Genomic DNA, 20,052 nt, shown 5'->3' on the forward strand with positions numbered 1-20,052 from the left:
AAAACTTCAGTCTCAACAAACACATCAGTCAAAGCTTCAGTCAGCATGGGGAATCCCAGAATGTATTTATTTTTTTTTGAGAAAGGAAACTATATGTATCCTCATGAGAGTGGGCTTTGCTCCCTACCCTGTACTTAAATTGACGGTCACACAGGCATGAAGAAAATCCAACATAAATACAGTCACTGCCACTTCTGAAGATAGAAACTGCTCAGGCAGTGACTTCTAGTGATGAACTGCACCTGGGAGTTCATCAAATGAGAAATGGATTCCAGGAGGGTTAAATTTCACTCATTTCAAATTTGAAGTATATACCAATGGAGGGAGGGCATTGAGGGCACAGTCTATAATGCATGGGTATGAAGAATACGAGTGTATTGCGTTTAGTAAACCAGGTTTGTAAGGTCCTCTTGTATGCTGCATTTAAATAACGTATTTAAAAGAACGGCCACTTAAGTTGTATTTGAAACTTTTCAGTGTTTGAGTTTTTTTTAACTAGTTTGTTTTTGCTGTTTCTACAGGTAACGCCATCATCGAAGATTGTGGGTGATTTAGCCCAGTTCATGGTGCACAATAACTTAACTCGGGAGGAGGTGGAAGAGAGAGCAGATGAGCTTTCTTTCCCTTCATCAGTTGTAGAATATCTACAGGGTTACATTGGAATTCCATATGGAGGCTTCCCTGAGCCCTTCCGTTCTAAGGTAAGTTATTGATAGTTTTAGACGGTCTTTGTGTAGTGGAGTCTGTTTATATTCTAGTGCTTATGTGTCATACATTTTAGTCTCTTGGCTGACCAACAGCACTGGTGGTGATTTGTAGCCTCTTTAAGTAACTGTGCAGCTGAACCTTGGGAGGGTTTTCCACCTGTATCATGAAAGCCATGAATGCTAATGGTCTTCTAACTTGAAACCAGTTGGTGATAAGGCTGTCCATTGGTAATTTTAGCACTTTTTTAATTGACGGCAAAGCCCTGATGTTCCTCCTACAGGAGAGTACTGCATTTAACTCTGGTTGTTGCACCAGGGTAGGGAGAAATCAACCTTTACAACCATCCCCTTTACCAAATCAGGTTTTTGAATAATTTTTCAGAAACCCAGTTCAAGTGCATTGCTGTGTTTAATTTCTCTCTCTGAATCTGGGCAGCATAGTGTTTAATGTCGCTGCCCCATTGAACTTGGTTTTTCCATTTGCTTCTCAGCGGGATTACCTTATGAGCATGGCCTCCCTGTGTCTGCAAGAGTTTTTGACAGGTGTTTTTTTTCTCCACATTCCAAAAATATGCCATCTGTGATGTGACAAAATTCCAAATTACCTATATTGTGTGGTATGTGCTGTGTGTGTGGCCAACTTACTTGTGTCCTCTGATGGGCTGGAGTCCTATCCAGTATTAATTTTTGTGCTTTATATCCCTTCATTACTGGAATAGACTTCAGCTACCTTTTGACCCTGAACTGGATTATGCAGGTAACTGGAAAATGAATGAATGTGATACTGTCTTTAACATTTCTGTACTTTCCCTTTATGGCTTTATCCTGTAGAATCTAACCGTCTTTAGTTTATTAAGTCTTCGTGTTGTGATTCTGTTTTCACTTTCTGCACTCATGATTGTAAACTCATTTTGCAGCAATTCCATTATATAGTTAAATGTTATTAAAGCCTGACAAGGACTATTTGAACACAAAAAAATGGACTTACCCTTTCTGATGTTTAGCATAGTTCTGTTTGGCATCTGCCATCTTGAATTTTCACAGTATTGTTGAATCTGTCAGTTTTGAAGTGGGCTGGTCCACACTTTCACAACCCTCTTGGTTGGGAAGAAGAGGTATAGTTAGGGCATTTGGATCTTGGGGAGAGACCCTCATTTGGCAGCCCCCTGTTAAACTTGAAGAGCAAAAATAATTATTCTAAAAGCTTTCTAAATTTGTAAAAGCAGTATTTAAAATTTGTCCATGTCATGCCACTAAATAGACATTAATTTCAGTTTCTGAAGTCATATTCTTCAAAGAAAATGCATACTAATGCAAAACTTATCATTCTCACAGCCGTCTAGGTTTAAAAAATAGCAATATGTTAAATTTTGCCATGGATTTTAGGTCTTCCTCCCATTATTTGTATCTTTGTCCATATTTCTTGCACTTGGAGTTTGAGAGGTATGACAATTAATGCTAATCCTGGAGGCAGCACTGTTTTTTTCTCTGTCTGTTCCTTAGTGGGCGACTTGTTCATCATTTCAGTCTCTCTCTCTCGATTCCCCCAGGTAGCATAGTAGGTGGCGTGGAAAGAAGTCCCTTCTGGCTCTCTGTCCCATACCACTAAAAAGAATTAAATAAATTAAATCAGACATTAAACTAAAGCCAGTCGCGAAACAAAATTTATTTTTCATCAGCTGTTAGCTATTATTATAGCCGCCTACTAATTCCCACAACTGTGCAAGAAAAAAATCACATCAGTTCTACTTTTCTTTTTTTATATGATCAGTTATACTGTGGGTGCCAAATATAAGACTCCACTAATTGTCTGCACCACTCCGCCCAGCAACCCAATCAGAAACCTTTGGGATGATGCCTGAGACTTATCCGTAATGTAAAATGTAAAGAGGATGCTGAAAGGGGACAGGGAAGCAGCCAGTATTGCAGGAAACTTGGAAAAGTTGTCAGAATGGTGGATTTACCTTTAGTTAAGGTGAAAAGCAAAACTAAAAGGAGTTTTGTTACTTTTGCTGTTCTTGCACACCATCTAAGCTAGCACTTTGGATGGGTGCTTCTTTCTCCCTGCCCTTCCTACAGTACTGTTGGGTTGTGGAACATAACATTTTCTCATCCCCTGAAGGCTGTTTCCTGCCCTCTATGCCCCATTGTTTATGCGCAGTTAGTTGGCTGAAAGATGATTTCCTTCCGAACTCTATTTCTTGTAAGATGTGTGTGCCACGGAATTCCATCATCCTTTTCATAATGGTGTATATGTAGGGTTTCCTTAACAATGCTGTAAGTTTCTGTTGCAGACATGTTGCTGTGTTGATGGAGCAATGTCTGAGCAGCCTAAATCATATTTACAATTCATCAGAGACAGGTTCCCCTTAACTGTTCACAGTACTTTGTATGCCATTTCACCAGCTTATTTATGCAGACAAATAGCAGCCCCCATGTTTCTGTTAGTGTTGTGATTTCCTTTGCATACTAGGAACTCTGAAGGGTTTTACCCTAACTTTTTGTAATTCATGTCTTTGTACACACATAATGATCGAAATATCTATGGTAAGATCCCAGTTATTTTCTTTAGGAGTAATATATTATTATCAACCAAAAGATGGATAAGGCAAGTATCTAACAAAATGGGATAGGTTAATTCGACCACTAAAAGGGAAAGTGGCTAGGCTTAAAATAGCCTGCAAGAGCAGCCAGCCTAGTACTTTCTGATGAACATATGTTTACGTTAATTCAAAGCATGCAGACAGTGGACTATTTTTGCATCTCTGACTCTCATTTTATCCACTATACGTTGTTCAGTGTAGAAGGCATTCTGTTTTAGATTTTACTTTAATCAGTCATGTGACACATTTCTTGCCCAGACTTTCTGCATTGCCACCTGCAGATAGACGTCAGAAGACAGTTCATACTACTTTCTATAGTGGGAACACTCTTTCCTTCATGTAAACACAATTTACCAACACCCTATTTGGCTTGTTGTGCATCCAGGTTTTTACACAGGCTACAATATTACCTAGCATTTGAAGGCTGACATGCTTTCAATTTCACCTTTGAAAGTGCAGTAAGATACAGATACAGTTTAATTCCCGTTGTTGCTCTCCTTTATGGGAGGATAACATGAATGACATGATATCATCATGAAAAGAGCCTGGAGACATATCACCAGTGATGTTTCCAGAAAGTTCCTTTTCCTTCTCTCTCCATACATCTTCCTTATCTCTTGCCTAGTGCTTCCTTTCCTGCCCGTTTTGTGTATCTCATTCCACTCAACACTACTTTTATTTATTTTTTTATTGTTTAGTAATTGAGTAAATGGACCATTTTCAGCCACAGCCATAGATTTATTTTCCAGCATTTATCAAACATGGTACACTGTAGAAAGCAAAGTACAGAGGTAGTATCAGAGAGTGGAAAGTCAAGTTAATTAATACAGTTTCAAGCTGGACTTGCTCTGCAGAAGGATAAAATAACTGCAGTCCCAATGGTTTGGGTTTGACCTGTGAGTCAAGGTGTACTGCAGGATTTATTCAGGGAAGGTTAAGAGAGAGAGCAGATATTTTTAGCTCAATAATCCATGTAGGAATTTTGTAGCTTAGCCCCACATCTCGAGTCCCAGCTGGCAGATGGTCAGTTGGTGTTAGATGTGCAGACACTTTTATATGAGGCTTCATAGGAAGATGATTGTAGGTTCATAGGTTCATACTAGGCTATCTGCCCTAGGGCATTTACAAGCCTAGCCAGAGTGTGTTTGACTTTCGCCACCCTTTGAATTGAGTTTATTGTGCCCTTTTTAAGGTTAGTTTACTGTGCCTCTGTCTAGTAGTGACACAGAAGTAATCCCTGGGGTAAACCTACGATCTCCCATCCACTCGTCAAACTTCCTCTTGAAGAGAGTCAGTGAGGGGCTCTGCCTAGCATGTACTGGGATTCTATTCCAGAGCAAGGGCAGCCTCTGGGTTATGAATCTGTCCCTCCAGTATGTCCTATTTATTTCTGTTCTGAGGTTCAAGTCCCTCGAGCATGTAGCTCTAAGGCATTTGGATTTTCTGAGGTGGAGCATGTCCATTAATTCCGGGTTGGACATAGCTTTATACGTCAGGCATAGATCGCCTCTAAGTAGGCGTTATGCAACTGAGTAGAGCTGGAGTTTCTTTAACCGAGCAGCATATGGCATCTGTTTGAGTCCCTTGATCCTCTTTGTAAGGTACTTTTGGGGTCTTTCTAGTTGCTGCAGGTGTCTGGTAAGGTACATCCCAAATGGGGCATTGTATTCTATTATGGGCCTGATGAGGGATGAATAAAGGGGCACGATGACCTCTCTTGATCTAGATGTGAATCCTTTCATGATAAGGTGGGCTATATAGAAGGTCTTTCTAACCACTTTGGTAATGTGGTTGTCGAAGGAGAGATTACTATCGACTTGGGTCCCCAGGTCCCTAATTACTTCCTCCGTACTTAATGGGGAAATTTGTGGGCACTTTGTTTTTGCCAAAGGGTATGACTATACACTTTTTGGCATTTAGCTTTAGGCCATGGCTCTGGCACCAGTTATCCGTCTCTGTGAGACCCTTTTGAAGGATGCTCATGTCAACTGGAGAGTCAGTTATGGCACCCAGTTTGTAGTCATCTGCGAACTTGGTCAGCCACAGTCCTCCTGTGTTAGCCTGTACCTCAGAAAAATATATACCGAACAAGAGAGGTCCCAGGACTGAGCCTTGTGGGATGCCACTTGTAACTGGTTTTGAGTCTGACATGATTCCAGCAATTCTGACTCTGTGGGTTCTGTCTTTGAGCCAGTTTGCAACCCATCTAGTGACATAGGGGTTTATATTTAAGCTGGATAACTTATCTATGATGCCCGAGTGGGGTATTGTGTCGAATGCTTTTGTGAGATCCAGGTAGGCTGTGTGGACTACCTTCCCCTTCTTCTATGGCCTTGGTGACTGTTTCAAAGAAGTCAACCAGGTTCAAGAGGCAGGATCTGCCCTTAACAAAGCCAAATTGGGTGGGATCTAGTGTCTGTAGGTCCCCAATGTCTTTGTTTATGAGTTCCATGATGATTCTCTCCATAGCTTTGCAGACTAGGCTAGTCAGGCTTATGGGGTGATAGTTTCCGGGGTCCGTAGAGGCACCACCTTTGTGGAGTGGGACCACTGTTGCTGTATGCCATTCCTTGGGCACATATCCTGTAGTAAGGCTGAGATTGTACAGCAGCTTCACATGAGGGTTTAGTTCTTCTTGGAATTCATGTAGGACGCAACCTGGGACACCATCTGGTCCCATTGATGCTGTTTCTTGCTTTGGAGAGGGCGGCTTTCACCTGAGCATCTGAGATGTTAGGGAGGCAGCACTCTGCTGGGATAGATACTTGCTGTTTTGGGGGAGAAGTTTGCACTGAACCTGTCTGCCAGGATGTTGGCAATGTCCGTAGGTTCAGTGTATTTTCAGGCTTGGAGAGAGGGGGGAAGGATTGGTACACGAATGACAGAGCGCTGCAAGGGCCATAAAAAGACATGATAAAATGTCTGCTCAGCAAACACAGTTATGCATTGAAAGTTTAGTCATGCAGCAACATTAAGTCAATCATAGCTATATGGTGGTAAGATAATCCAGTGGCAAAAAAAGAAACCCCCCGTCATGGTGCAACACTCACAGTAAATTGTAATCTGCCTTGGATGTTAATGGTAATTGGACTCTGTATCTCAGGGGTTTGGCGGCTGTGATTATACCTTACAGACACAAAATACAGAGTTTGATTCTCACTCTTGGTCACTATCTGGTTATTGGGCGGGAATGTAGTAGTCTGCAAACTGATTGCCTAATATTTACATATCAACATACAGACCTGTGCACCTCACAGAATGTAAACAGGCTGCAGGTTCATAGGTTTCCTGAAGGCAGTTTGTGCAAGGTTTTACTCTGGCAGTTAGTACACAGGACTAAAGCTCTGAATTGTTAATGAGCTGCTTCCTGTGGTAGGGGTGCAGGGTTTGAATTTTTCTACCTTCATTTACCTACTGTGTGACATTGAATTTATGCTAGTAACATTGGCATTATTTAAAAAAAAAAGGAAACGTCTTACCTTTTTAAAATACTGTCACTGTATGAATAGACTTCATTCCTGTTCTGCCTTTTTTGTACTCTGGCAAAATCTGAATGATGCCCTGCACATGCATTAGGTATATACATACCAGCATTTGTACAGCATTTATTTTCCTTAGTGCTGTTCTTAATTTTTCTATTTTGGGCTCCTCCTCCTCTTTCACTGTAGGGTGTTTCTGGGACAGTACAGCTTCTTTGGTAATGGGATGGCAGTTCTCAGAACTTATTTGAAACTGGAGTGGGTTTTGGAATTTCTCTGGTGAGTGCGAGTATGAGTATGAGTATGTATGTGTGTGTGTGTGTGTGTGTGTGTGTGTGTGTGTGTGTGTGTGTGTGTGTGTGTGTGTGTGTGTGTGTGTGTGTGTGTTGCAAGGCTACATTTTCTTAGTTTATTCTATCTAATTTTTTCCATTCAGTAATCTGGCTGTGGAGACTTTTAGATCTCATGTCTCTTCCATCTGCTTCTCGATAGGTCCTCAGATCTGAGTAGGATCCCACTTCAGCCACTCTTAAAGCTTTGGATTTAGTGCTCGGGCTCCTCCCCTTACCCTTAGTCCCTGCAAAGGGAAAGATATCCCAGATCTCGTTTACTGCTCGATTGCTACAGACATGGTCTTCTTTGCTCAGGATCTTTCATATAGATAAGTGCGATTTTTTTTGGGGGGGGGGTGTTTTTTCTCATTTTTTTCTCTGTCATGGAGTCTTAGCTCCAGTTCTTAGACCTTTGTTTACCTTATTATTACAAAAAAGTCTCTATATATATCTGTATATGTATGTGTGTGTGTGTGTGTGTGTGAGTATATATATATATATATATATATATATATATATATATATATATATATATATATATATATCTGCGTCACTCCTTTCTCTGTATCTCACCTTTCCAGGTCCCTGGCTGCTGTGCTCTCCTGCCCTGGTGTGCTTACTATGGTAGGTTACATTAACCAAGGGTTTCTCTGCTTGGATTTATTGATGTTCTTGATGCCCTTGTAACTGAACCTAATACTGTAAACTCGCTGTTTTGAATTGCTAGAAGTCTAAACGCTGTGCTACTGTATAACCGACGAGGTCAACATTGTCTTGCAGACAGTGCACCCTGGGTTACGGACTTGCAGTTTCAATTTTTATACACATTGCCTCTTAGAAACGGATCAACTTATCCGCGCATGTACCTGTTGTTTATTGTTGATATTTTTATCGCTCTTTGAGCGTATGGACCTTGTCGCAAGTTTGTTGTTGTCTGCCTTGTATGAAACGCTGCATTGATGTTTTTAAATTAAGAGAACCTGTTGCATAATCTGTTATTTTTATGTTATTCATCACAAACACATGCTATCTGGTTTACCCCTACATTCTTTACAACGCTAAGGGTGGTCATATGGTTAAGGGTGCTGCCTGGGTATAAACCCTATACTGTTGTAGAGTTTTTCCAACTATTTAATGGTTACAGCCTTTTACTACCTACCTGCGCCATCCACGTGGTGCTCTCTATATCTACAACTGGCGTGTTTTGCAATCGCAAACACGCTAACTGCCATCTGGGTTTCTCCTGCATTCTTAACAACGCTAAGGGTGACTATATGGTTAAGCGTGCGGCCTGGGTCTAATCCCTATATTGCTGTAGAGCTATTCCGACTTCCAGTAGTTATAGCCTTTTACTATCTACCTGCACCACCCACGTGGTGCTTCTACATCTACACCTGGCGTGTTTAACATTGCAAAACGCTTACTGCCATTCGCCTTATTACATGACCTTGCACCAATGGCTTGTTGCTAAAGGCGCCTCTGTCACTAACCTGTTTTATGTGTTTAACTAGCCATTCTGCCATTTTTTATTTAAGACTCTTACTAGACCTTGCTGTGTGAAAATGCTAAATGCTCCTTGCGAGTCAGCGTTCACTAATTTAGGCGGTGTCCTCTCCGGAATACCTCTGTTAAAACCCCTGCAGTTACTTTAAACAGTACATTGTGCTTAATGCTCTGGTTTACCCCTTACAGCTAATGCAGTAGCGTATAGTACTTGTACCTCTAGCGAGGCTGACCTACCAATAGCGAAACTGACCGGGCTTACATTATATTGCCCATAAGTCCTATAACACTTATTACCTCTTTATCTCAGGAGTGAATTGGATACAATATATGCTATACTTGCTATTACCTGCCTGTTCTTATGAGCGTTGTTACATACTATACCTAGTCTTTAGAGTATGTTAATTAGATATGAATGCTAGAGTGATAAAGTCATTTCTATGTTTGCTTTTTTTGCCTATGTGACCTTTTGTATCAGTCAAGCATATTGATCTGTGTTAGATTGCAAGTTTATTCTGCTGTTTTACCTTTGATTTTCCTTGTTACTTGTTTTCACTATATACCTTCACTCTAATACAAATGCTAACACTGTTATTTTTTTCTCCCCCCCTACCCGTCTTCCCTTCCCCCAGGAAATTTCTTAGCTCAATCCCTTTTGAATATTGACCTGCCTTACGCCCTACTGGTGTCGGACGATTCCTGCCTTGCCTACAGTACTGAAAGACTATCTGCCTCATTTACTCCTCTTTCAAGGAACTAAAAGTAGGTTATGGGCTTTGCACTGATGATTTATTAGCCTCTGCTCAAGTCAACCTATAGAGTTCATTAGTTCCCTGTGCTTGTGTGCCTAGCAGCCAGTACCTCTCCTTCTCATATCCTCCCCTACCCCCTTACTCTTGCCTTCTCCTGCCTCTACACTACTCTCTTTTTTTCTTGTGACTTTTCCCTCTCTTTACCTGCCCTAGCCACTAGGTGGCGCTCTCCTTATTCTCTTTCTCCATCTCTACTTCTCATGCCTAGAATCAGCCCTTAAAGTTATTTGTTAAATTCCCTATCTCCTTTAAGCTCAATATTCTATCTTACAGTCTGCCTATCTCCCTGCTAATAGTGCTGGTACTGCTCCAGTACCCTGCCTGACTTCTCAGCTCCACCTCACCCCTCTCGTCCTTACCTCCTACTACTTGTTTTCTACCTACTCCTGCATACCTATTCCTATTCCACTGGTCTACTTTGGTCTCCTGTCTTTCCCTTCCTTCCATATACTTTCTGCTCCTACCATACCTACCTGCATTTCTGATTGTCTCCTCTCTCCACCTCCTGTTGACTACTAGGCTCAATAAACATACTAATAGAGAAAGCATTTTAGACTGGATACTTATAAACAGACTAAAAACTAATTACAAAGTAGGAACCTTGCCAGATGATGTTAGTGACCACTCTTTAACTTTTATAACAAGAGAAAAAACTGACTGTCCAAATCCCCACATTACTAGAAAAATACGTACCATCAAACATTTTAATCCTGACCTATTTCAAGCTGAACTCAGTGCATGTAACTGGAACCCCTTAAAAACACTCCCTCTTGAAAATGCAGTACTACATTTTAACAAAATATTTTTATCCATTCTTGACACACATGCACCGGAACGTACTATTAGAATGAAATCCAATACAGTCCCTTGGCTCTCCCATGAAACCAAAAAGCTTATTCTCACTAGGAATAAAGTCTGGGCTAGTTGGAGATCCCACAGAAATAATACAGATCTCCTACTCTTCAGACAGCATAGAAATCTAACTAAAAAAGCAGTTATAGCCGACAAAAAGAAATTCTATATTGAACTACAACAAACCCATCTTAACAATTCTAAACTATTCTGGTCCTCAATCAATAAACTCCTCTCCCCAGGAACTTCCAAAACACCTTCCCCACTAAATGCAGACCCTGATACCCCACAACAGACTGCAGATGCTCTTAACTCATTCTTCACAGAAACTATTCAAGCACTAGCTAAACAACTTAATGCCAACAACTTCTGTCCTCTAAGTAAACTAACCAACTCCTCTTTTAACTTTTCACTACAACCTATCTCCACATCGTATATTCACAGACTTCTTCTCAAGCTAAAACCATGCACCCCCTCTGCTGATAAGCTCCCTTCCCTTTTTCTTCAAAAGGCTGCTAAGGTTGTTGCATATCCTATATCTATTCTTATAAATAGGACAATTAGAGAAGGAATCATCCCTGAAGTTTGGAAGGTATCTCATATAATCCCACTTCACAAAGGTGGAAACTCAACTGACTACTCCAACTATAGGCCTATTGCTCTCCTCTCACCTTTGTCCAAAATTATGGAAAAGTGTATCCACCTTCAACTTGTACAATATCTCTCAAAGCATAACATAATAGCAAACTGCCAATATGGCTTTAGACCACATCACAGTACTACCACTGCCCTGCTTTCTTTTGTAGAGACTATTAACCAGAACCGAAACAACAACTTACTCTCTTCTGCCCTCTTCATTGACCTCTCCAAAGCATTCGATATGGTAAAGCACCCCTTATTACTTAATACTCTTGAATCCATCTCATTTGATGCCCCAGCCATTAAATGGTTTAAATCTTACCTCACAAACAGAAAACAAGCTGTTCTCTGGGATAACCACATCTCTTCTCTCCTGCCTGTTTCTATTGGCGTTCCTCAAGGCTCTATCCTTGGCCCACTTCTTTTCTCCCTCTTCATTAATGATCTTCAAACAATAATCCCTCAAGCAACCTGCATTCAATATGCAGATGATTCGACACTCATCTGCTCAGCTCCATCTACCCCAGAACTAATCTCTCTCACCCAAAAAGTATTCAGTACAGTAGAAACATGGTTCTCTAGTCGTTTCCTCTTACTAAATGCCAAAAAAACAAACTTCTTCTTTTTACTCCCACATCTAGAACCTCCCCCTTACATTTCTCCATCTCTTCAAACAGCGCCACTGTTATCTTACCCGACACTTCAACTAAATTGTTAGGTATTACAATTGACAATAATCTCTCATTCGACCTACACATTAACAACTCCATAAAACTAGTTAACAGAAAGATAGGATCCTTATATCGAATCAGACCATTTCTTACACCATCTACCAGAACAAGGATTGCTCACTCTCATCTTATTTCAACTCTTCTATATGCTGAGCCTATCTTCACTAACCTCAAAAAAAACAGCCTTAACAAACTGGCAACCTGTTATAATAACATTGCCCGCTTTGCTACTGGTAATCCCTATAAAACTCATCACTGTGTCAACTTAAAACTTCTAGGCTGGCCAGAGTTTCAGAACTATCTTTTAATCCATCAACTATGCATTGCCCATAAAATACTATACCAACCTAATAATACCCCCATACTCTCACAACTCATAACCCCTTATAAAAATCTCAACTCTCTCCGCTCTTCCAGCAAACTTCTGACAAGTTCAACAAAATCAAATAATAATGCTGGTGACTCTCTATTTACCAATGCTATAGGGACAAAATGGAATTTGTTACCCACTAGCATAACAAAGATAACTTCATTGCCTCTTTTCAAACAGAATATTAAAGTGCATTTCCAAAATCACTGGCTTTGCTCCTGTAATAAACCTGATTAGTCTATCACTATTACTACCCAAATAAAACCATCTCTCTTCTCCTTTCTACTCTGCATACTATTTGTCTTTCTTTTCTCTTCCCTTTACTTCTCTACCTGCTATTCTGCAGTACTTGCTCTTTTATTTTCACCACTTTCTATTCCCACCTTTTTCCCTTACTCTCTTCTCACTTTATTCTCCATACCTTCACTCCTTTGTTCTTTGTTAATCCAATCAGTATTTTTCAACTGGTTATTTGAGAATTCGACTGTATTGAGTGTTTTAGTACTAACTCTTGTAGTAGTTTTTTATTTATATAGAAGAGTTTGCTATCTTTTATTTTTAATGTTTGCTTGCAAACTCTATTACTAACTCTTAGATTTTCATTATAATGAGTACTGCTATTACATTTTTGTATGACAATTTTTTTTGTATGATAATTTTTTGTCTCTGAATGTATCTCACTCTGTGGAGCTTTTCTCCCCGGGCCTCTACTGAAAATGGAAATTTCTCCAGCTAGACTAGCCCGGTCAACAAATGTAAAATAAAAATAAAAATAATATATATATATATGTATATATATATATACATAGGTTTGCTATCAAAACCTGCAAACTGCATCGGTCAACCAGTCAAATGGTTGACCCGAAATCCTAATTAATTCCAGAGAGATCAAAACTGAATAGATCTTGAATACATCGACACCGGTAGTTTAATGTATTCGACATGGCAGTAGGTGACATCAGTCACCCTTACTATGCCCATTAACTTACTGTTACACTCTACAGTCAATGGTACGTTAATTGTACTGTTTTGCAGGGGGGGGGCTATGCACCCCTCACACCCATAGCACATTAAATGTACCAACTCCAATATCACACTACAGTGAGGAAATAGGCTAATTCCCTGTTGCTCACTGAACTGCAATCTCCCTGCATAATGTTGAACCCAAATACTCGAACTACACTACCCATTCCCTGTAGTGTAGTTGATATATTTTGGTTCGATACTCTACAAACTTGAAAACTGCCTTTCGACTACATGCCAGTTGACTGATGCAGTTTCCAGGTTTTCATGTGTGTGTGTGTATGTATATGTGTATATATATATATATATATATATATATATATTTATATCTAGAGGGAGAGAGAGTGTGTGTTAGATTCTGCATCTTGGTAGTTAAGACTTTCTCTTTCTTCCCTTTTTAAGTCACTCATTGACACTTCTTTTCCTACAGTTGTAATTTTTGTTGTCAACTAGCTAGTTATTTGACTTCGGTGTATTGTCTTTCCTTGCTGAAGATTTTTTTTGTGGTGTTACAGCAGTTCCTACTTGTTTTTTGTTAAAGGATTTGCTGTCTCTTTTTTTGAGATGACTGAGAAACCTTCAGGTTTTAAAATGTGTGGCTTACCACAGGATAACTAATTCATGCACTCATTCTAAATATGTCTATTGTTTAGGGGCAGAATATCTGGATGACCAGTACAATGTCTGTAAGGTCTTTGGGCATAGGGCTTATGCTGAGATGAGGAGTAAGTTGGTTCTTAAGGGGTTCCTCCCTGCCTCTGTGGGAGAAATTTCCCCTGTTCACTCCTTTACATCTTCTGCTTCTCCTCTGACCAAGAAACTGGCTGATCATTCTGAGGCTGACCAAAGTTTTGAAAAAGTTAAGGAAAAAGAAAAGGAAAAAACTCCAAGGAACCAAAAATGTGAACCCAGGATCACTCTTCTTTTTATCCAGAGCTGATATCGCCCAGGCTGAGAATTCCCCCATTCTAAAGTAGATCTCTCTCCAGACCTTTCTCCACGGATTCCTCTCTCAACTTAGTTAGATCCTCCAGGAGTCTTTCTGAAGCTGATGTGGATAGGATGATGAGGAAGCTTCTTAGGATCCAAATCCAGTTGGGGGTCCTTCCAGCTATGGTTCCTGTCATCATCGGGGATTTGTCTCTTCCTCTCATCAGATCATTGTTTCTTCCCCAGTCCATCCAGAGGAGTTGAGGCTATTGGATCCGAGTACCCCTGAGACATGTCCACGTCAGACTCGAAGAAATGGTGGTCTTCAACTTTTGTGGTTTCAGTGATCTGGTCAGTTCTGAGTAGCTCAGGTCCAGATGGAACTCGGAGCTGTGTTACTGGACCTGGAGGAGAAAGCTTCACTCCAAGACCCTCTGAGTTGTTCCTGTCTCTCTTGGGGCTTCTGTACTGGACAGTTTGGATCCAATGTCTGCCTCAGAGGTGGGCCAGGCAGGGCCTCAGGACCAGTCTTACTTGGAGCCATGGCTCCAATGACAAGAGTCTCTGGTTCTCTCTCTGGCTGTGCTTTCCAGAGAGTGCTCTCTCATTCTAAGGAGTAGACTTCCCTGTTGGGCTCAGATCCATCCCTCCCACACAGGATTTTCCTTGGTTCTAATTCTTCTGTTTCTATCCCATCTGCATGGCCAGTTTCCAAAAGTCTTCAATCCATCCACAAGGACCCCCAGTCAACTTCCAGGTTCTCCCCAAAACATCCACTGGGAGTGCAAAGGGAGGCACATTGAGCCCCCTCAGGAGTCCCTAACAGCAGATACTGACCTTCGTGAAGGGGAGGTGTCCCCAAGATCCTCTCTTCAGGAAGTGTCATTCATTGAAAGTTTAGAACTACTTAGAAATGGGCGTGGTCACTATTTCTTGATGCTTTGTAAATTTGCCAGTCTTTTTCTTGGGTGGTCCTTTCCATGGATGAGATGGTAGACTTAATCCCCAAATGGACATGGAAGAAACTGGATGTGGCCAAACCAATCCCACACAATCCAGATGAATTCTTGGTGTCAGCAAAAGACCATCCTTATTGGAGCAAGGGTCTAGCCATGGATTCCGTGATGATGGTGGTGGCAGACACCAAGAATGAACTGGCATAAGAGAGTTCCACTGTCCATCTCCCTAAGAGGGAGTCCCTGGCATTGGACTGATTCAGGAGGTCAGCCAATACATTAGCAAACTTTGCTGTTAGGGTGCTGAATTACCTTGCACACATTGTGCTTCCAGGGTTATTTGACCAAACAGCTTTTGAAATCTCTCTCAGGGTCCCTGTCTGCTGAGAAGATAAAACCCATTGACTCACAGTTGGCTACCTTCCAACCCTTGCTTTGATGTGCCTCATTTCCAACACCACAGAAGGCACCTCTAGAGTTCCCTGTTCTATCATAACTTGGACGTGCCTGTAAGATTTTGCAGAACATTTTAAGACATCCCTCAATGAAATTCCGTATGATAGATCAATACTGTTTGGTCCAGACATTAAAGAAAGTCTGTCTAAGAGTGAAAATGGTAGGATTCGTTTGCCATAGGGATCTCATTTTCTATCCCACCCCCCACCATTGAGGACATTTCCCAGAAACCAAAAGGGTTGAAAGAAACTTTGGTTCCAGAAGTCTCAAGGATACACATTTGGCACTTCTGGAGAGAGACAATCCCCCAACCACCCCCCATATGGTGGGGGGGGGCTCTAATGGTGAACATCCCCACCGGGGCAGAGGTGGTCCAAAATACCAGTGCTCTGAGAGTCCCTTCGGTGCCCATGAACATTTTCCAAACTGCTACTTTCTGGGGGTGCTTTTCCCTGCATCCTACCACTTAGACATCCATCACACAAGATAAGATAACAACCGGAGGCTATTCTATCCCCTTTTTATACCCACCTCCATGCCTAAAGAAATTTCCCAATGTTCCACCCTCAGAAATGGAAGCAGCAGCATCAGAAATAAAAAGCTGCTAAGAAATCAAGTCATCTGAGAGGTCCAGCTAGACCAACAAGGATCTGGAATTTGTGCAAGATTATTTTTTAATGCCAAAAAAGTATAGGGGCCTCTGGTCACTTTTGAACCAAAGTCACTTGAACAGATTGATCAAATAAACAAAATTCTAGATGGTCACAGTACAGTCCATTTTCATGTTTCTAAGGAAGGATTCTGGATGTTCTTGATCGACCTCCGGAATGCATGCTACCACATAAAAATAGACGACACTCCAGGGGATTTCTTCATTTCAGGCTGGAGGCCAGTCTTTTCCAGTTCAGAGCCCTGCCCTTTGGTCTTACCACAGCCCACCATGTGTTTAGCAAGTATTTGGCAGTAGTTACAGCTCATATCAAGCTACATGGGTCCAGTGTGTTCCCTTATCTGGACACCTGGCTTATCACTTCCCATTCCAAAAGTCATCTTCTCCAACCTAGGGTTTCTTTGCTCTGACTATGCTCAATATTAGGCATTACAGTCAATACAGCTGAGTCCAAATTTCAAGCCATGCAGACCTTGGAGTGAGTTGGAACATTTGGGACACAAGACCACAAATAGCCAAGCTTCTAAAAAACAGGATCTCCATAATTCACAAAAAGGCACTGGCTGTTCTTTCATGTTAGAAGCCACCAGCAAAATTGATTCTATGCCTTCTGGGTTCAGTGGCAGTAGCTATCACCCAAATTCCTCTTGTTAGGCATCACGTGGGAATTCTTTAGTGGATCCTGACACCCGCGTGGTCTATCCAGCCTATGAATCTTCAGGTTTCACTCACAAGGATTTGCAGTTTTCATATCCAGTGGTGACTGGAGTCTCCAATAGTATCCAGGGATATGCCTTTGTACTATCCTTTCCATAAGCCACAGTGACCATGGACATTTCCCTCTTAGGGTGTGGGGGGAGGGCATTTCTTGGGAAATAGGGTCTGTGGAGGCAAACCTTTACATTAATATTTTGGAAATTGGAGATGAGTGATACTTTTAGCATTGCAAGTCTTCCAGGATGCTCTCCCTATAGGTATGACTTTAATTCAAACGGGCAGTATGTCATTGGTCTGGTATATAAACAAATAGGGAAAAACACGATCCTACTACTTGTACCAGGAGGGCATGAGACTCCAGCAATGGGTGATGTCTTCTCACAACTTTCTGATAGCAGTGCACATTCTGAGTAAGTCTGGTGTTTTAATGTACAGATTGAACAGATCTACAGTTCTCCAGGAGTGGTCCCTCAGTCCAGCAGTGGTGGATCAGATTTTCATTCAGCTTTGCTGCAATCTTTTTGATTCCCCCTGCAACACCAAGTGCAGCTCGTACTTTGTTCATATCCCCCAAGAGGGAGAATCACCAAGGGATGCTTTATCCACAGTTGGCCCCCTGGACAGCTGTACAACTTTCCTCCTACCCCTCTCATAATGAAATTCCTTCAGAAAGCATTGGCAAGGAAGGCCACGGTGATCCTCATTGCCCTCTTCTGACACTAGCAGGTGTAGTTTCCATTCCTCTTGCCTCATCTGGTTTGGTGCGGTCAGCCTCTGATCTTCTCTTGTGTGTCTGGGTTGTCTCACCTGAACATTTAAGCCCCCCTAACTGCATGGTTTCTGCATTTACAGTGATGGTTAGACAGTCTAGGCTTTCTTTCCAATTTGTTAACATTTTGACCTCTTCTCAAAGACCATTCATCAAGAAGATCTATAAAAATAAGTGGAAAAGATTTTCTAAATGGGCTTCCAGAAAAAACCTGGACCCCTTGTCAGTCCCTGTTTTAGCCATTTTGGACTTTCTAGTATCTCTGTTCCACAGCTGAGCCATTTAATCCACTAATAAAGTACAACTGGCGGGCATCTCCTGTTTTCATACTGGAGAGAATCACTGTCCCGTCACCTCCCTTGGACTGTCCAAACTTTTCTTAGGGACACCTTCTTTCCTTCGCCCCCAACTCAAGGATCTTGTCCTCCCAGGACATTACCATTCTGTTACAGGCATTAACTAGTACCCCTTTGAACCTGTGGCCAAAGTTGACTTAAAGGTCTTGGCATGGCAAACTTTATTTTTTGTAGCCGTTACCTCTGCTAGAAGGATTTTGGAGTTATACCTCCTGTCTAGTTAACCACCTTCTCTGGTTTTCCACAAGGACAAAGTAACTCTAAGAACTATGCTTTCCTTTCCTTCAGATATGACTTCTGAATCCTCTCAGTCAATCAGCTTTCACGTTTTTCTCCAATAAAGGTGAATATATGTTACATTTGCTGGATGTACATCATCTGGTTTGTTTCTGTTTGCATTGTACTAAGGAGATTAGAATTCCTGGTCAGTTATTTGTCTCCTTTTTCTCAGCTAAGCCGAGTAAAATTGTATCTAAGATGACTGTCAATGGTTATGATCGTCTTTCTCACTTCTGTAAAGAGAATGGTTTAGCTTTATCCAAACACCCTAAGGCTCACTCAGGAAGATCTGTGGGTACATCTATAGCCTTCTTTTCCAAAGTACCACTTGAGAACATTTGTTCTGTTGCTGCTTGATCCAATGTCCATGTCTTCATTTCACCTTACACTGTAAAGTGGACTTGCAGTCAAGGTGATGAGCCTCTTTTGGTTCGGCTGTGCTTCAGGGCCAGTGTTAGCATTTTGCCGGTCCACAGGAAATGTCAAGTTGGAGCCTCCTGGAAACTTCCAGTCCAAGTATCACCATTTTACTGTCTAAGTCAACCACTTATATACTTGTTTGATAAGTGATTGTGAGGAAAGTGGAAAAAAATGAATACGTTTGTGATGTAGAGTTTTCAATGCTCTTGCATTATGACAGGCCTGTGTACACAATGTTGGCCTATTTCACTGAGGAACATTCACAGTGACTGGCATTTAGTTACAATGATGATACATTACAACAACTCTATGTATAGGACTGGACTTGGATGAAATGATGCCCTAGGCACTGCCTACTGTATCACCCCCCCACACACACACACACACACTCACACACACCCTCCAGTACTCCCCTCTGTATACTCCCATCCCAGGCTCCCCTTACAATGCATATTACTTTTTTCTTCTTTCCTCACATTTTGCCTTATTTTTCAACATTTTCACTTTCTATATGGTGTAAAGTACATGTTTTTCTTTGTACACAACTCTTTCATTCAATGATGGTGTTAATAGAAATTATGATTAAGGAAAGAAATTTATTGTTGCTGTTCAACTGTAGATGTTCTTCCAAGTCACTGTTGCAGTATTGCTTATTAAAGGGATCCATGCCAAGGATAGCCTGACATCTGGCCAGTTTATCAAAACGTTAAGATTTTTAAAAGGATGTCATACGTCACATGCATACTCCTTGCTCACTTCATAGGGCATAAAGGTGATGTATAGATGTACCTACCTCAGAACTTCTTTGCTGCCAGCCCGAACACCATCTTTGATCATCTGTCTGAATGCACCTTAGTTTTTGCTGGTTACTCAGCCATTTTCAAATAAGTGCCATGTTGTGGTTTTCTTCTTATCTTGTATTTTTCTTTTAGTGGCAAGGTTACATGTCATTCAGAAAGGGAAAATGCCAATGTGGGAGACAGATTCTCCATAAGAAATGTCACAAGCAATGTTTGGCATGGGTGACTCTCACAACTGTACATCGTGTCCGATTTGTCAAGAGTTTGTCCCTTAGACTCTTATTAGCCATCTCTCCCCCTTGTTTATCTACCTAGAAAGCCAATGTCTTAAGTCGTTGGCACCAGGTGCAATGTTGGAATTGTCCAAACCCGAGGGTCAGCCATCTGCCAAGAAGAAGCAGACCAAAACAGTTAGGTCAGATCTGGCTGCTGTACCACCTCCCCCAGACATTTATCTCTAGGCTGGTAAAGGCCCAGAGGATGGTCTGGTTATTCTATAGGATTCCTCTGCTGCAGCCATTGCAGAGACCACCATGGATCCAGCTTCTCACACTTTCTCAGAGGTTCTGCAGATGTCCATTACAGATGTTGAGGGGGAACTGTGGTTGATCATATCTGAAAGCCCGAGTGGTGTTCTGCAGATTCTTG

General features: G+C 41.4%; 1 protein-coding gene across 4 annotated transcripts in view; it reads left to right on the forward strand.

Moving 5' to 3' along the window:
* PC (pyruvate carboxylase) overlaps positions 1 to 20,052 on the forward strand; it is a 2,844,646-nt gene that overhangs the window by 2,607,109 nt on the left and 217,485 nt on the right. For all 4 annotated transcript variants that reach the window (XM_044073797.1, XM_044073795.1, XM_044073794.1 and 1 more), the window contains exon 18: positions 522 to 701. In XM_044073797.1, the coding sequence (XP_043929732.1) occupies positions 522 to 701 (180 nt within the window). The remainder of the gene's footprint in view (positions 1 to 521; positions 702 to 20,052) is intronic.

Source organism: Protopterus annectens, chromosome 6.part0, assembly GCF_019279795.1.
Source record: "Protopterus annectens isolate FY-2018-M chromosome 6.part0, PAN1.0, whole genome shotgun sequence".
In the NCBI taxonomy this organism is placed as follows: Eukaryota; Metazoa; Chordata; order Ceratodontiformes; family Protopteridae; genus Protopterus; species Protopterus annectens.